The 15,088-nt window shown below is 42.4% G+C and overlaps 1 protein-coding gene across 3 annotated transcripts in view; it reads right to left on the bottom strand.

Annotated features, from left to right (window-relative positions):
- Positions 1–328: 328 nt before the first annotated feature.
- The window catches only part of ME2 (malic enzyme 2), an 87,119-nt gene continuing 72,359 nt past the window's right edge, over positions 329–15,088 (bottom strand). For all 3 annotated transcript variants that reach the window (XM_075343242.1, XM_075343257.1, XM_075343250.1), the window contains 6 exons: positions 9,168–9,282; positions 6,984–7,126; positions 6,788–6,890; positions 5,457–5,527; positions 3,027–3,125; positions 329–1,760 (listed from right to left, as the gene is read on the bottom strand). In XM_075343242.1, coding sequence (XP_075199357.1) covers positions 1,596–1,760; positions 3,027–3,125; positions 5,457–5,527; positions 6,788–6,890; positions 6,984–7,126; positions 9,168–9,282 — 696 coding nt within the window. In that variant the 3' untranslated portion in view covers positions 329–1,595. The remainder of the gene's footprint in view (positions 1,761–3,026; positions 3,126–5,456; positions 5,528–6,787; positions 6,891–6,983; positions 7,127–9,167; positions 9,283–15,088) is intronic.

Here is a 15,088-nt window from a genome sequence, read left to right as displayed (position 1 = left end):
TGAGCGGGCACTACCATGCTCGGGTGCTCGGTACTGGAAACTAGTGATGAGTGGGTTCCGATTAAAGGGGGTTATCTTAGACCTTTTTTTTAATGGGTCTAAGCACTTTTCGACAGGTGGTTGCCATCTACCTGCCTTTGCAGCCCTGCACTAATCTGGTGCTCAGTACTCACAACTAGTGATGCACCCAAGCATGGTAGTGCCCACTCATCACTAGTTACGAGTACTGAGCACCCGAGCATGGTAGTGCCCGCTCATCACTAGTTACGAGTACTGAGCACCCGAGCATGGTAGTGCCCGCTCATCAGTAGTTACGAGTACTGAGCACCTGGGCATGGTAGTGCTCGCTCATCACTAAAGGTGTATTTTTGGTCCTTCGATGGAATGCTACCCAGGAGCATGGTTCATACCCAGGATTCAGCCCATCTATACCTGGTGAGCTGGTTCGATTTTTTTTTTTTTTTTTTTTCTCATTTTGACAGGTTTTCGCAAACAAAAAGGACAATTTTTAATTTATTTTTTTATTTAAACTGGGATAACTAAGTGATTTAAGCTTTGTGCTTTTTTATTATATGTATATAAAAAATATTTTTGAAACAGATTTTTTTTCATCCCCTTCAGGGACTTAAATCTTGGATCATTTAATCTTTATACTGTAATACTAGGATATTGCTTATGTCCTTCCATCCATTGTCACGATTGTTATACTATGCATTTTCCCTTTTACAGTAAGATACTTAAAAAGAATGTGTCATCAGATAACGACCTTATTTAAATCAAGATATGGTAAATGTATTTTTTTTTCTTTAAATTTGTCATTTTTAAAAAAAAAAAAAAAATAATATATATAAAAAAAATAAATCATTTTTTAAATTTTAAATTCCGCCTTTTTTCCAGATTACAATAAAAAAAAATAGAAATCTTGCTATTTTCATACTGGCCACTGGGGATTTATTAGACTAACTTCCCTGTTCCAGAAAACACCACATGTACATTAGCAGCAATGAAAAGACCCTATCTTTCGTATTGAAGCATCTAATGAGCGTGTGCAAAGGTCATGGTTAAGGGAGGGAGAGGAGGTGAGCTGTGATATCCTCTGATTGGTGGATTTTGTATATAGAGGTGTTATCAGTTATTATAATCCTGCATCTGATAATAAAACTGCTGTAAACACTTCCTGATCTAAAAAAAAAAAAAAAAAGCCATGTGAAAATTGCAAGATTATTAATTTTGTTTTGTAATAAATCTTGTATTTTGAAAAAAAATAAAAAAAAAAAATGGCAAGAAGCGCTGGAAAAAAATAAAATTTTCCAATACAGCGCATAAGGCTGACATAGACAACATAATACACAACGTACAGAGATAAAATGATACTTCATAGACGTGTTCCTTGATACGCAGGATGTGGATTGCTCCATGAGAGCGGGAATGTAGCACACGAGTCCTTGCCCTGCTGTATAGGAGATCACTTCTCTACAAGGCACAGACTGACAACTTTCCGAAAATTGTAAATGAACTTCACGATTAAGGTCATGGTGTAAAGAGCACGACGGAGGTCCTGAGGGGTCCTGAGGGATGTTCAGTGGGGGAGGGGGTCAAAACATTTTATGTGGCCTTGAGGCGTACTCGGGCCAGTCGTAGAGTTCAGGAAGGAAAGAGTCATAGTCCGTGCTCCAGACTTTAGAGCGCACATAAGCGTTCTTCTCCAGAGGCTCCGGGTACTGGAACGCCATGCCATTCCTATACACAAACTCCATCACCTGCAACCAAAGAGCACAAAGGTTAAAGCTGCGAAAATTATACATAGGTGGTATATAAAAGGAAAACCGCTGGTGAAGGCACTGTGTACATACATTACTGATCCTGAGTTACCTCCTGTATTATACTCCAGAGCTGCACTCACTATTCTGCTGGTGCAGTCACTGTGTACATACATTACTGATCCTGAGTTACCTCCTGTATTATTCTCCAGAGCTGCACTCACTATTCTGCTGGTGCAGTCACTGTGTACATACATTACTGATGCTGAGTTACATCCTGTATTATTCTCCAGAGCTGCACTCACTATTCTGCTGGTGCAGTCACTGTGTACATACATTACTGATCCTGAGTTACCTCCTGTATTATTCTCCAGAGCTGCACTCACTATTCTGCTGGTGCAGTCACTGTGTACATACATTACATTACTTATCTGTACTGATCCTGAGTTACCTCCTGTATTATACTCCAGAGCTGCACTCATTTTTCTGCTGGTGGAGTCACTGTGTACATACATTGTGAGGGTAGGGCTGGGCAATAGGCCGTTTGTCCAGATGTAATAAGATGTGTGTGTGTATATAATCAAAGTGTAGAGGTCGTTGCATAATTATCTGTGTGTCTATATGACAATCGCATAGAAGCTTCATAATATGAAGCGAAGATATGTATTCCGCTTGGTGTTAAAGATAATGAGGCCAAAATGAACAAAGGAGGTATTCATAACATACTGAGAGAATTCATAATCAGTTGGTTCACACCATGTGGGATGTTGACTCCTTGTTCTTGCTCCAAGGTCGAAGTCGAATGTTGTATTGTATAATCTCAAGATTCTTTAATACATGGATCAGAAGCTGGTTTCTGCTCAAGCAGTGAACACGTCTCATTGTCTGATTCATTCATACCTGCGCAGATCGATTTGAACTCCATCTCTGTGACCCTGAGAAATCCCATTTGTGATTTTTCCAAAATTTCCAACATTGACAATATTACATTACTTATCCTGTACTAATCCTGAGTTACATCCTGTATTATACTCCAGAGCTGCACTCACTATTCTGCTGGTGCAGTCACTGTGTACATACATTACATTACTTATCCTGTACTGATCCTGAGTTATATCCTGTATTATACTTCAGAGCTGCACTCACTATTCTTCAACTTATAAGGACAGTAACATGAATGTAATGTATAAATAGTGTAATAACCAGATGTACAGTATAGTGTCTTTAGGTTATTGAGCATTGTTACACACAGAACATTGCACCTACTTTGACAGCGATACATATGGAGACCTCTCTGATGTTGGACAGCGGCGGGTACAGTCGGCCTTGTTCCAGCTCCTCAGCAGTTAACTGTTCTGCGAGGGCCTGGAGAGGAGAATCAGTAAATAAAAAACAGAATTATAATGGCTATAATGGAGTCCAAACTATATCTGCTGTGCAGTCTATTGTTCACAGTTATCAGCCAAGAGGAAGCCGACCATAGCATTTTTCATATATGTATCATGTGTCCAGGGCTCAGACATTTGTATCCATGAGTCACGCTGCATGTAACCACATCTTCCCTTCTTGAACATATAAGGCACCAGATACAGATATATCGGGGCTCCATGAATAGAATTGTTGAGGTGCCTGGAAGATTGAGGGGTTAAACTTTCCTGGAATAAGGTCCGCAGGTCTTTACACTTACGGAAACTGTTTATTGTTTGATATTTCAGTGCCTGGAGGAATGGACGGGTGTTTACTGCACACAGATAAAGAGCTGACTAAAGGGGTTTTCCGATCTGTTGAAGTCATCGTCTTCTCTAGGATTCACCGTCGCTTTATGATCAGGAGGATCCGACTTCTCAGTACATCACTGATGCCGAGGGGACATCGGCCATGGTCAGGGGGTGCTGTGGCTGCGACGGCTAAGGACAGTGGGTTTTGCGGCCAGTGGTCGCGTGCGTGGCTGAGGCCAGTGACTGAGGACAGTGGGTTCTGCGGCAAGTGGGGGCAAGGGAGGCGGAGGCCTGTGGCGGCTAAGGACAGTGGGTTCTGCGGCCAGTGGTTGTGGGGGCGGCTGTGGCCAGTGACTTCAGTAGCTAGGGACAGCGGGTTCTGCGGCCAGTGAAAAGGGTTCGGCTGCAGCCAGTGACGAGGAAGGTGGGGGTTGGGTTGCAGCCAATGAGTGGGGGGGGGGACCAGTGAGGGGGGGGGGGCAGCCACTGAGGGGTGGGGAGTGGGGGCGGCCACTGAGGGGTGGAGAGTGGGGGCGGCCACTGAGGGGTGGAGAGTGGGGGCGGCCACTGAGGGGTGGAGAGTGGGGGCGGCCACTGAGGGGTGGAGAGTGGGGGCGGCCACTGAGGGGTGGAGAGTGGGGGCGGCCACTGAGGGGTGGAGAGTGGGGGCGGCCACTGAGGGGTGGAGAGTGGGGGCGGCCACTGAGGGGTGGAGAGTGGGGGCGGCCACTGAGGGGTGGAGAGTGGGGGCGGCCACTGAGGGGTGGAGAGTGGGGGCGGCCACTGAGGGGTGGAGAGTGGGGGCGGCCACTGAGGGGTGGGGAGTGGGGGCGGCCACTGAGGGGGGGGGGAGTGGGGGTGGCCACTGAGGGGGGGGAGTGGGGGTGGCCACTGAGGGGGGGGGAGTGGGGGTGGCCACTGAGGGGGGGGAGTGGGGGTGGCCACTGAGGGGGGGGGAGTGGGGGCGGCCACTGAGGGGGGGGAGTGGGGGCGGCCACTGAGGGGGGGTGGGGGGGGATTGGGGGCGGCCACTGAGGGGGGGGGAGTGGGGGCGGCCACTGAGGGGGGGGAGTGGGGTGCGGCCACTGAGGGGGGGGGGAGTGGGGGCGGCCACTGGGGGGGGGGAGTGGGGGCGGCCACTGAGGGGGGGGGGGGGGGGGGGGGGGAGTGGGGGGGGCGGCGAGTGGGGGCGGCCAGTGGGGACTGTTTCACTTACCTGCACAAGGGAGAGCTGGAAGCACAAAGAATGCAGAATGATACCAGATTAGTGTCCACTTAAAGGGGTTTTCCACTGCTACGGTTTTGATGACCTATTCAAATAGGAGCTGACCAGCGGCACCTGTCAGTGACCATTTTCCAGTGTTCAGAGCTGCACTTTTCCACTCAGTACACTGTGTATTTCAGCACTGCTTGTGTCCTGATGTCGGACCCCCCTGATCTGATATTGATAACCTATCAATATCAAAGAAGTGTACGATCCCTTTAATTTTTAAGGTTCAGTGAAGCTACTACCTGATCCAGAAGTGAGTGCACAGGGAGTTTTGCAATAAATTGAGTGACCGCCCATAAAATTAGAGATGAGCGAATCTGAACTGTATATAAAAATCAGTGTTTGAGTTTGGCGCTCGGCTGCTTTACTTCACATTGCTGAGCTCGGGTAGGAAAACACCCTCCGCCCTCCCCCGGAAGTGCTCTGTGTATGGCTGGCTGTATGTGGGCGGAGACCCGAACTGCCCAATCAGTGACTTCCAATCGGGATCGGGTCCAGAACAGAACTTCCAGGTGATCCCGCAGAACCCGAACGTCTCTGGGTCCGCTCATCTCTACTAATAATCCATTGGATGGTGGCCATATTGTTTGTATGAAAATTTTGCTATGCATAAAAAAAAAAAATAAAAAAAAGCCAAGGAACATAAAAACCTGATAAAAGTAAAAAAACTGCGCTGATCGCTGCTTTTATCGCTGTACGTAATCTCACCTTTGCAGCTTCTAGAAACACACGATCACTTATGTGCCGCACTCCGCTCAGGATCACCGCAAGAGCGACACCTGGTGGCAAAATGTGGGAATAACATCACTAAATAGAAGCAATGGGATGAAACTGAAAGGGAGAAGAAGCAATGGCATTACTGGCACCAAAGATCTGCGCCAGGGCACGTGCTGCAGACTTTTGGCTGGGCCCCCAGAGCTAAATAGGCATAAATATGATGTGGATACCCCTGTTCCCCTGTACGTCCCAGACTGCTATAAACTCACAGCCTGGAAGATGCCAGAAATGAAACAATGGATCAGGAGAGTAAAAACTTATATTTGGGGCCGCAGAGAGACGCAAGGGGCCGCAGAGAGACGCAAGGGGCCGCAGAGAGACGCAAGGGGGCGCAGAGAGACGCAAGGGGGCGCAGAGAGACGCAAGGGGGGCGCAGAGAGACGCAAGGGGGGCGCAGAGAGACGCAAGGGGGGCGCAGAGAGACGCAAGGGGGGCGCAGAGAGACGCAAGGGGGGCGCAGAGAGACGCAAGGGGGCGCAGAGAGACGCAAGGGGGCGCAGAGAGACGCAAGGGGGCGCAGAGAGACGCAAGGGGGCGCAGAGAGACACAAGGGGGCGCAGAGAGACGCAAGGGGGCGCAGAGAGACGCAAGGGGGCGCAGAGAGACGCAAGGGGGCGCAGAGAGACGCAAGGGGGCGCAGAGAGACGCAAGGGGGCGCAGAGAGACACAAGGGGGCGCAGAGACACAAGGGGGCGCAGAGACACAAGGGGGCGCAGAGAGACACAAGGGGGCGCAGAGAGACACAAGGGGGCGCAGAGAGACACAAGGGGGCGCAGAGAGACACAAGGGGGCGCAGAGAGACACAAGGGGGCGCAGAGAGACACAAGGGGGCGCAGAGAGACACAAGGGGGCAGTAATACTTCCTGAAGAGGGCACTCCCTGGCTTAGGGATCCTAGTGAAGGCCACATGCATTGATGAGCTCTGCAATTTAACCCACTAAATACTAAGTGAAGACATCCATGAGTTTCAAAGTTATAAAGGAATACCTCCAAACTAATCCCTTGAAGATTGGACATACTAACAATCCAACATGCTCAATCCTTCTTCTGCCCTCAGGAGGTTCCTCAAACACGTTTCTGCACCGATTACATATTTTGGGAACACCCTGTGTTATAAATGGCTTTGAAGTTAATACCCCTTTAAGGTGTTAACCCTTAATGGACATTTTGGACACATTGACTGTTATTCACACCACAATGTCAATGGACGATTTTACGGTACCTTGTAACAAACTACCAAATAGCTAAAAAGGGCGGCTCACCTGGGAAGATGTAGGCATTATTGCCCTGTCCTGGCTTAAAGGTCCGGCCATCATTTAGCGTTACTGTATCAAAAGGGCTGCCGCTGGCGAAGAGACACCGCCCCTGGGAGAAAACAAAATAAATATGAACGAATATTACTAAATTGATGACTTGCTTGATCATTTTTGTGCTAAGGATGTCATCACAGATACACACCTCGGTCCAGGTATACGCTTCCTCCGCCGTGCACTCGGCCTTTGCCGTAGGATTACTAAGAGCAAAGATGACCGGCCGCTCATTGATGGCACTCATTGCTTTAATGACATCTTCTGTGAACAGCCGGCCAGCTCCAGCAACACCTACACATGAAATATAGGATCAAATACATAAATATACTTATTCCCCATAACATTTGCCTCTCCTGAAATACTCTGTGCTGCTGAGGACCTTGCTCGTTTCACTAGGTAACTTCCAGCCTCCCCATACTTCTCCCTGTCATTTGCTTCCCTGCCTCTATCCACAGCTTCATATGATCACTGACCACCAATCCGTAACACATGACCCACCTGAAATACTCTAGGCTGCTCAGGAGCCGCTTTCACTATATAACCTCACACTTCTATATTACTCTATATCTTTACTAGGTAACTTCCAGCCTCCTCATATTTCTTCATGTCACTTACTTCCTTGCCTCTATCCACATCCTCATCTAATCACAGACCACCAATCAGTAACATTTGAGGCACCTGAAATACTCTGGGCCGCTGAGGACCTTGCTCCTTTCACTAGGTAACTCCCAGCTTCCTCATACTTCTCTGTGTCACTTACTTCCCCTGCCTCGATCCATAACTTCATATGATCACCGACCACCAATCAGTAACTCATGGCCCACCTGAAATACTCTGGGCTGCTGAGGAGCCGCATTGGCTGAATAACCTCACTCTATTTCTCTATATCCCCTGCTCACACCATGACATTGTCCCAGTCATCTGCAGGTCTCTCCTGACTAAAATCCTCATGAGTGGACTGATCATCATTACTAAGGAGCAGCATACACTTCCTGAAATTGCTCCTTACACTAGGTAACTTCCAGCCTCCTCATACTTCTCCATGTCACTTCCTTGCCTCTATCCACATCCTCATCTAATCACCGACCACCAATCAGTAACACATGCCCCACCTGAAATACTCTGGGCCGCTTTCACTATATAACATCACACTTTTCTATTCTTGTATATCCCCTTCTCACACCATAACATTGTCCCAGTCTTCTGCAGCTCCGTGCTCAATAATATCCTCATGAGTGGACTGATTATTTACTCGCTAAAAATCACCACACTTCATGAAATACTCTGGGCTGCTTAAGACCTTGCTCTTTCCACTAGGTATCTCCCAGCCTCTCCATACATCTCCCTGTCAACTTGCTTCCCTGCCTCTATCGACATCCTCATCTAATCACCGACCACCAATTAGTAAAACATGCCCCACCTGAAATACTCTGGGTTGCTGAGGACCTTGCTCCTTACACTAGGTAACTCCCAGCCTCCTCATACTTTGCCATGTCACTTACTTGCTTGCCTCTATCCACATCCTCATCTAATCACCAACCAACAATCAGTAAAACATGACCCACCTGAAATACTCTGGCCCGCTCAGGAGCCGCTTTCACTATATAACCTCACACTTCTATATTACTTTATATCTTAACTAGGTAACTCCCAGCCTCATCATACTTCTTCCTGTCACTTACTTCCCTGCCTCTATCCACAATCTCATATGATTACAGACCACCAGTAAGTAACATGCCCCACCTGAAATACTCTGGGCCGCTGAGGACCTTGCTCCTGCCACTAGGTAACTCCCAGCCTTCTCATACTTCTCCATCTCACTTGCTTCCTTGTCTCTATCCACAACCGCATATGACCACCGACTACCAATCAGTAACACATGCCCCACCTGAAATACTCTTGGCCGCTGAGGAGCCGCTTTCACTATATAACCTCACACTCTTCTCCATTCCTTTATATCCTCGCCTCACACATTCGTCATGACATTGCCCCAGTCATCTGTAGCTCGGAACTGAAAAAAATCCTCATTAGTGGACTGATCATTTAGTTGCTAAGTATCAGCACAATTCCTGAAATACTCTGGGCTCCTTGTTCGGCTATAACTATGTATGTCTCAGTATAGGATTGCAAACTTTTCTCCATTTTTTAATTCCACCAAGACATTGCCTGTGGCACAATCAGCACTCTGCTCAAGGATGTCCTCCAGATTAGAAGACATTTCTCCTGAAATACTCTGTGCTGATGTGAGACACTGCTCCTTTCACCATGTCTATTCCCAGCCGCACATCATGTCCACAGCTACTTGCACCCCCCGATGTCACCAATCTCTCACCAATAACTGCAGTCGGTTTCAGAACATTGACGGCATCCAGAAAGCTTTTCACAGGCTGATCCGGGGGAAGGTGCGCAAAAGACTCCTGATTCCCGTCCACACCTTCATCACGGCCCTAAGGAGCAAAGACAAGTAAAACGAAACTTCATAAGTGTTGAATAAGAAAGATCACAAGCTTTAGGAACTTCTCTAGGATTTATTAATCTGAGAATGTGATCACTAACACCAAAATAAGATTCTAATAATTGAATCTAGCTATTATAATACTGCTCCTATATACAAGAATATAACTGCTATAATACTGCCCCTGTATACAAGAATATAACTACTATAAGGCCGGGGCCACACGGGCACTACTGCGATCCACTTGCATGAGACTCGGCTCGTGCTGGCAGTACAGCAGAGCCGAGTGTCATGCCTGTGTCCTTGCAACTGAGGTCCGTTCGTGCGAGGAGACCTCAGCTGTGGGGGGCGGGCCAGCACTCAGGAGGGGAGGGAGGGATTTCTCTCCCTCTCTACTGCGTAGCCGGCTATTGCCATTCTCGCACTGCACTGGCAGTACACCGGTGTACCGCGAGTGCAGTGCGATTTTTCTCTCGCCCCATTCACTTGAATGGGTGCGAGAGAAAGAGACTCAGCTTACAATCGCAGCATGCTGCGATTGTTTTCTCAGTCCGATTAGGGCTGAGAAAATAATCGCCCATGTGTGCTGACACACAGGCTAGAATTGGTCCGAGGGGAATGCGATGTTTTATCGCACTCCACTCGCACTGTTTTTCTCGCCGTGTGGCTTAGCCCTAATACTGCTCCTACAAGAATATAACTACTATAATACTGCCCCCTATGTACAAGAATATAGCTACTATAATACTGCTCCTATGTACAAGAATATAACTACTATAATACTGCCCCCTATGTACAAGAATATAGCTACTATAATACTGCTCCTATGTACAAGAATATAACTACTATAATACTGCCCCTATGTACAAGAATATAACTGCTATAATACTGCTCCCTATATACAAGAATATAACTACTATAATACTGCCCCCTATGTACAAGACTATAACTGCTATAATACTGCTCCCTATATACAAGAATATAACTACTATAATACTGCTCCTATGTACAAGAATATAACTACTATAATACTGCTCCCTATGTACAAGAATATAACTACTATAATACTACCCCTATGTACAAGAATATAACTGCTATAATACTGCTCCCTATATACAAGAATATAACTACTATAATACTGCCCCCTATGTACAAGACTATAACTACTATAATACTGCTCCCTATGTACAAGAATATAACTACTATAATACTGCTCCTATGTACAAGAATATAACTACTATAATACTGCCTCCTATGTACCAGAATATAACTACTATAATACTGCCCCCTATGTACAAGACTATATCTACTATAATACTGCTCCTATGTACAAGAATATAACTACTATAATACTGCCCCCTATGTACCAGAATATAACTACTATAATACTGCCCCCTATGTACAAAAATATAACTACTATAATACTGCTCCCTATGTACAAGAATATAACTACTATAATACTGCCCCTATGTACAAGAATATAATTACTATAATACTGCCCCTATGTACAAGAATATAACTACTATAATACTGCCCCCTATGTACAAGAATATAACTACTATAATACTGCCCCTATGTACAAGAATATAACTACTATAATACTGCCCCCTATGCACAAGAATATAACTACTATAATACTGCTCCCTATATACAAGAATATAACTACTATAATACTGCCCCCTATGTACAAGACTATAACTACTATAATACTGCTCCTATGTACAAAAATATAACTACTATAATACTGCTCCCTATGTACAAGAATATAACTACTATAATACTGCTCCCTATGTACAAGAATATAACTACTATAATACTGCTCCCTATGTACAAGAATATAACTACTATAATACTGCCCCCTATGTACAAGAATATAACTACTATAATACTGCCCCTATATACAAGAATATAACTACTATAATACTGCTCCTATGTACAAGAATATAACTACTATAATACTGCTCCTATGTACAAGAATATAACTACTATAGTACTACCTCCTATGTACAAGAATATAACTACTATAATACCGCCCCTATGTACAAGAATATAACTACTATAATACTGCCCCTATGTACAAAAATATAACTACTATAATACTGCCCCCTATGTACAAGAATATAACTACTATAATACCGCCCATATGTACAAAAATATAACTACTATAATACTGCTCCTATGTACAAGAATATAACTACTATAATACTGCTCCTATGTACAAGAATATAACTACTATAATACTGCGCCTCTGTACAAGAATATAACTACTATAATACTGCTCCTATGTACAAGAATATAACTACTATAATACTGCGCCTCTGTACAAGAATATAACTACTATAATACTGCTCCCTATATACAAGAATATAACTACTATAATACTGCTCCTATGTACAAGAATATAACTACTATAATACTGCCCCCTATGTACCAGAATATAACTACTATAATACTGCCCCCTATGTACAAGACTATAACTACTATAATACTGCTCCTATGTACAAGAATATAACTACTATAATACTGCCCCCTATGTACAAGACTATAACTACTATAATACTGCTCCTATGTACAAGAATATAACTACTATAATACTGCCCCCTATGTACCAGAATATAACTACTATAATACTGCCCCCTATGTACAAAAATATAATTACTATAATACTGCCCCTATGTACAAGAATATAACTACTATAATACTGCCCCCTATGTACAAGAATATAACTACTATAATACTGCCCCCTATGTACAAAAATATAACTACTATAATACTGCTCCCTATGTACAAGAATATAACTACTATAATACTGCCCCTATGTACAAGAATATAATTACTATAATACTGCCCCTATGTACAAGAATATAACTACTATAATACTGCCCCCTATGTACAAGAATATAACTACTATAATACTGCCCCTATGTACAAGAATATAACTACTATAATACTGCCCCCTATGCACAAGAATATAACTACTATAATACTGCTCCCTATATACAAGAATATAACTACTATAATACTGCCCCCTATGTACAAGACTATAACTACTATAATACTGCTCCTATGTACAAAAATATAACTACTATAATACTGCTCCCTATGTACAAGAATATAACTACTATAATACTGCTCCCTATGTACAAGAATATAACTACTATAATACTGCTCCCTATGTACAAGAATATAACTACTATAATACTGCCCCCTATGTACAAGAATATAACTACTATAATACTGCCCCTATATACAAGAATATAACTACTATAATACTGCTCCTATGTACAAGAATATAACTACTATAATACTGCTCCTATGTACAAGAATATAACTACTATAGTACTACCTCCTATGTACAAGAATATAACTACTATAATACCGCCCCTATGTACAAGAATATAACTACTATAATACTGCCCCTATGTACAAAAATATAACTACTATAATACTGCCCCCTATGTACAAGAATATAACTACTATAATACCGCCCATATGTACAAAAATATAACTACTATAATACTGCTCCTATGTACAAGAATATAACTACTATAATACTGCTCCTATGTACAAGAATATAACTACTATAATACTGCGCCTCTGTACAAGAATATAACTACTATAATACTGCTCCTATGTACAAGAATATAACTACTATAATACTGCGCCTCTGTACAAGAATATAACTACTATAATACTGCTCCCTATATACAAGAATATAACTACTATAATACTGCTCCTATGTACAAGAATATAACTACTATAATACTGCCCCCTATGTACCAGAATATAACTACTATAATACTGCCCCCTATGTACAAGACTATAACTACTATAATACTGCTCCTATGTACAAGAATATAACTACTATAATACTGCCCCCTATGTACAAGACTATAACTACTATAATACTGCTCCTATGTACAAGAATATAACTACTATAATACTGCCCCCTATGTACCAGAATATAACTACTATAATACTGCCCCCTATGTACAAAAATATAATTACTATAATACTGCCCCTATGTACAAGAATATAACTACTATAATACTGCCCCCTATGTACAAGAATATAACTACTATAATACTGCCCCTATGTACAAGAATATAACTACTATAATACTGCCCCCTATGCACAAGAATATAACTACTATAATACTGCTCCCTATATACAAGAATATAACTACTATAATACTGCCCCCTATGTACAAGACTATAACTACTATAATACTGCTCCTATGTACAAAAATATAACTACTATAATACTGCTCCCTATGTACAAGAATATAACTACTATAATACTGCCCCCTATGTACAAGAATATAACTACTATAAAACTGCCCCTATATACAAGAATATAACTACTATAATACTGCTCCTATGTACAAGAATATAACTACTATAATACTGCTCCTATGTACAAGAATATAACTACTATAGTACTACCTCCTATGTACAAGAATATAACTACTATAATACTGCCCCCTATGTACAAGAATATAACTACTATAATACTGCTCCTATGTACAAGAATATAACTACTATAATACCGCCCCTATGTACAAGAATATAAGTACTATAATACTGCCCCTATGTACAAAAATATAACTACTATAATACTGCCCCCTATGTACAAGAATATAACTACTATAATACCGCCCCTATGTACAAGAATATAACTACTATAATACTGCTCCTATGTACAAAAATATAACTACTATAATACTGCTCCTATGTACAAGAATATAACTACTATAATACTGCTCCCATGTACAAAAATATAACTACTATAATACTGCTCCTATGTACAAGAATATAACTACTATAATACTGCTCCGTATGTACAAGAATATAACTACTATAATACTACCCCTATGTACAAGAATATAACTGCTATAATACTGCTCCCTATATACAAGAATATAACTACTATAATACTGCTCCTATGTACAAGAATATAACTACTATAATACTGCTCCCTATGTACAAGAATATAACTGCTATAATACTGCTCCCTATATACAAGAATATAACTACTATAATACTGCCCCCTATGTACCAGAATATAACTACTATAATACTGCCCCCTATGTACAAGACTATAACTACTATAATACTGCTCCTATGTACAAGAATATAACTACTATAATACTGCCCCCTATGTACAAGACTATAACTACTATAATACTGCTCCTATGTACAAGAATATAACTACTATAATACTGCCCCCTATGTACCAGAATATAACTACTATAATACTGCCCCCTATGTACAAAAATATAATTACTATAATACAGCCCCTATGTACAAGAATATAACTACTATAATACTGCCCCCTATGTACAAGAATATAACTACTATAATACTGCCCCTATGTACAAGAATATAACTACTATAATACTGCCCCCTATGCACAAGAATATAACTACTATAATACTGCTCCCTATATACAAGAATATAACTACTATAATACTGCCCCCTATGTACAAGAATATAACTACTATAATACTGCCCCCTATGTACAAGAATATAACTACTATAATACTGCCCCTATATACAAGAATATAACTACTATAATACTGCTCCTATGTACAAGAATATAACTACTATGATACTGCTCCTATGTACAAGAATATAACTACTATAGTACTACCTCCTATGTACAAGAATATAACTACTATAATACTGCCCCCTATGTACAAGAATATAACTACTATAATACTGCTCCTATGTACAAGAATATAACTACTATAATACCGCCCCTATGTACAAGAATATAACTACTATAATACTGCCCCT

Source organism: Anomaloglossus baeobatrachus, chromosome 1, assembly GCF_048569485.1.
Source record: "Anomaloglossus baeobatrachus isolate aAnoBae1 chromosome 1, aAnoBae1.hap1, whole genome shotgun sequence".
Classification (NCBI taxonomy): Eukaryota; Metazoa; Chordata; class Amphibia; order Anura; family Aromobatidae; genus Anomaloglossus; species Anomaloglossus baeobatrachus.
This window is presented reverse-complemented; position numbering and strand designations above follow the sequence as displayed.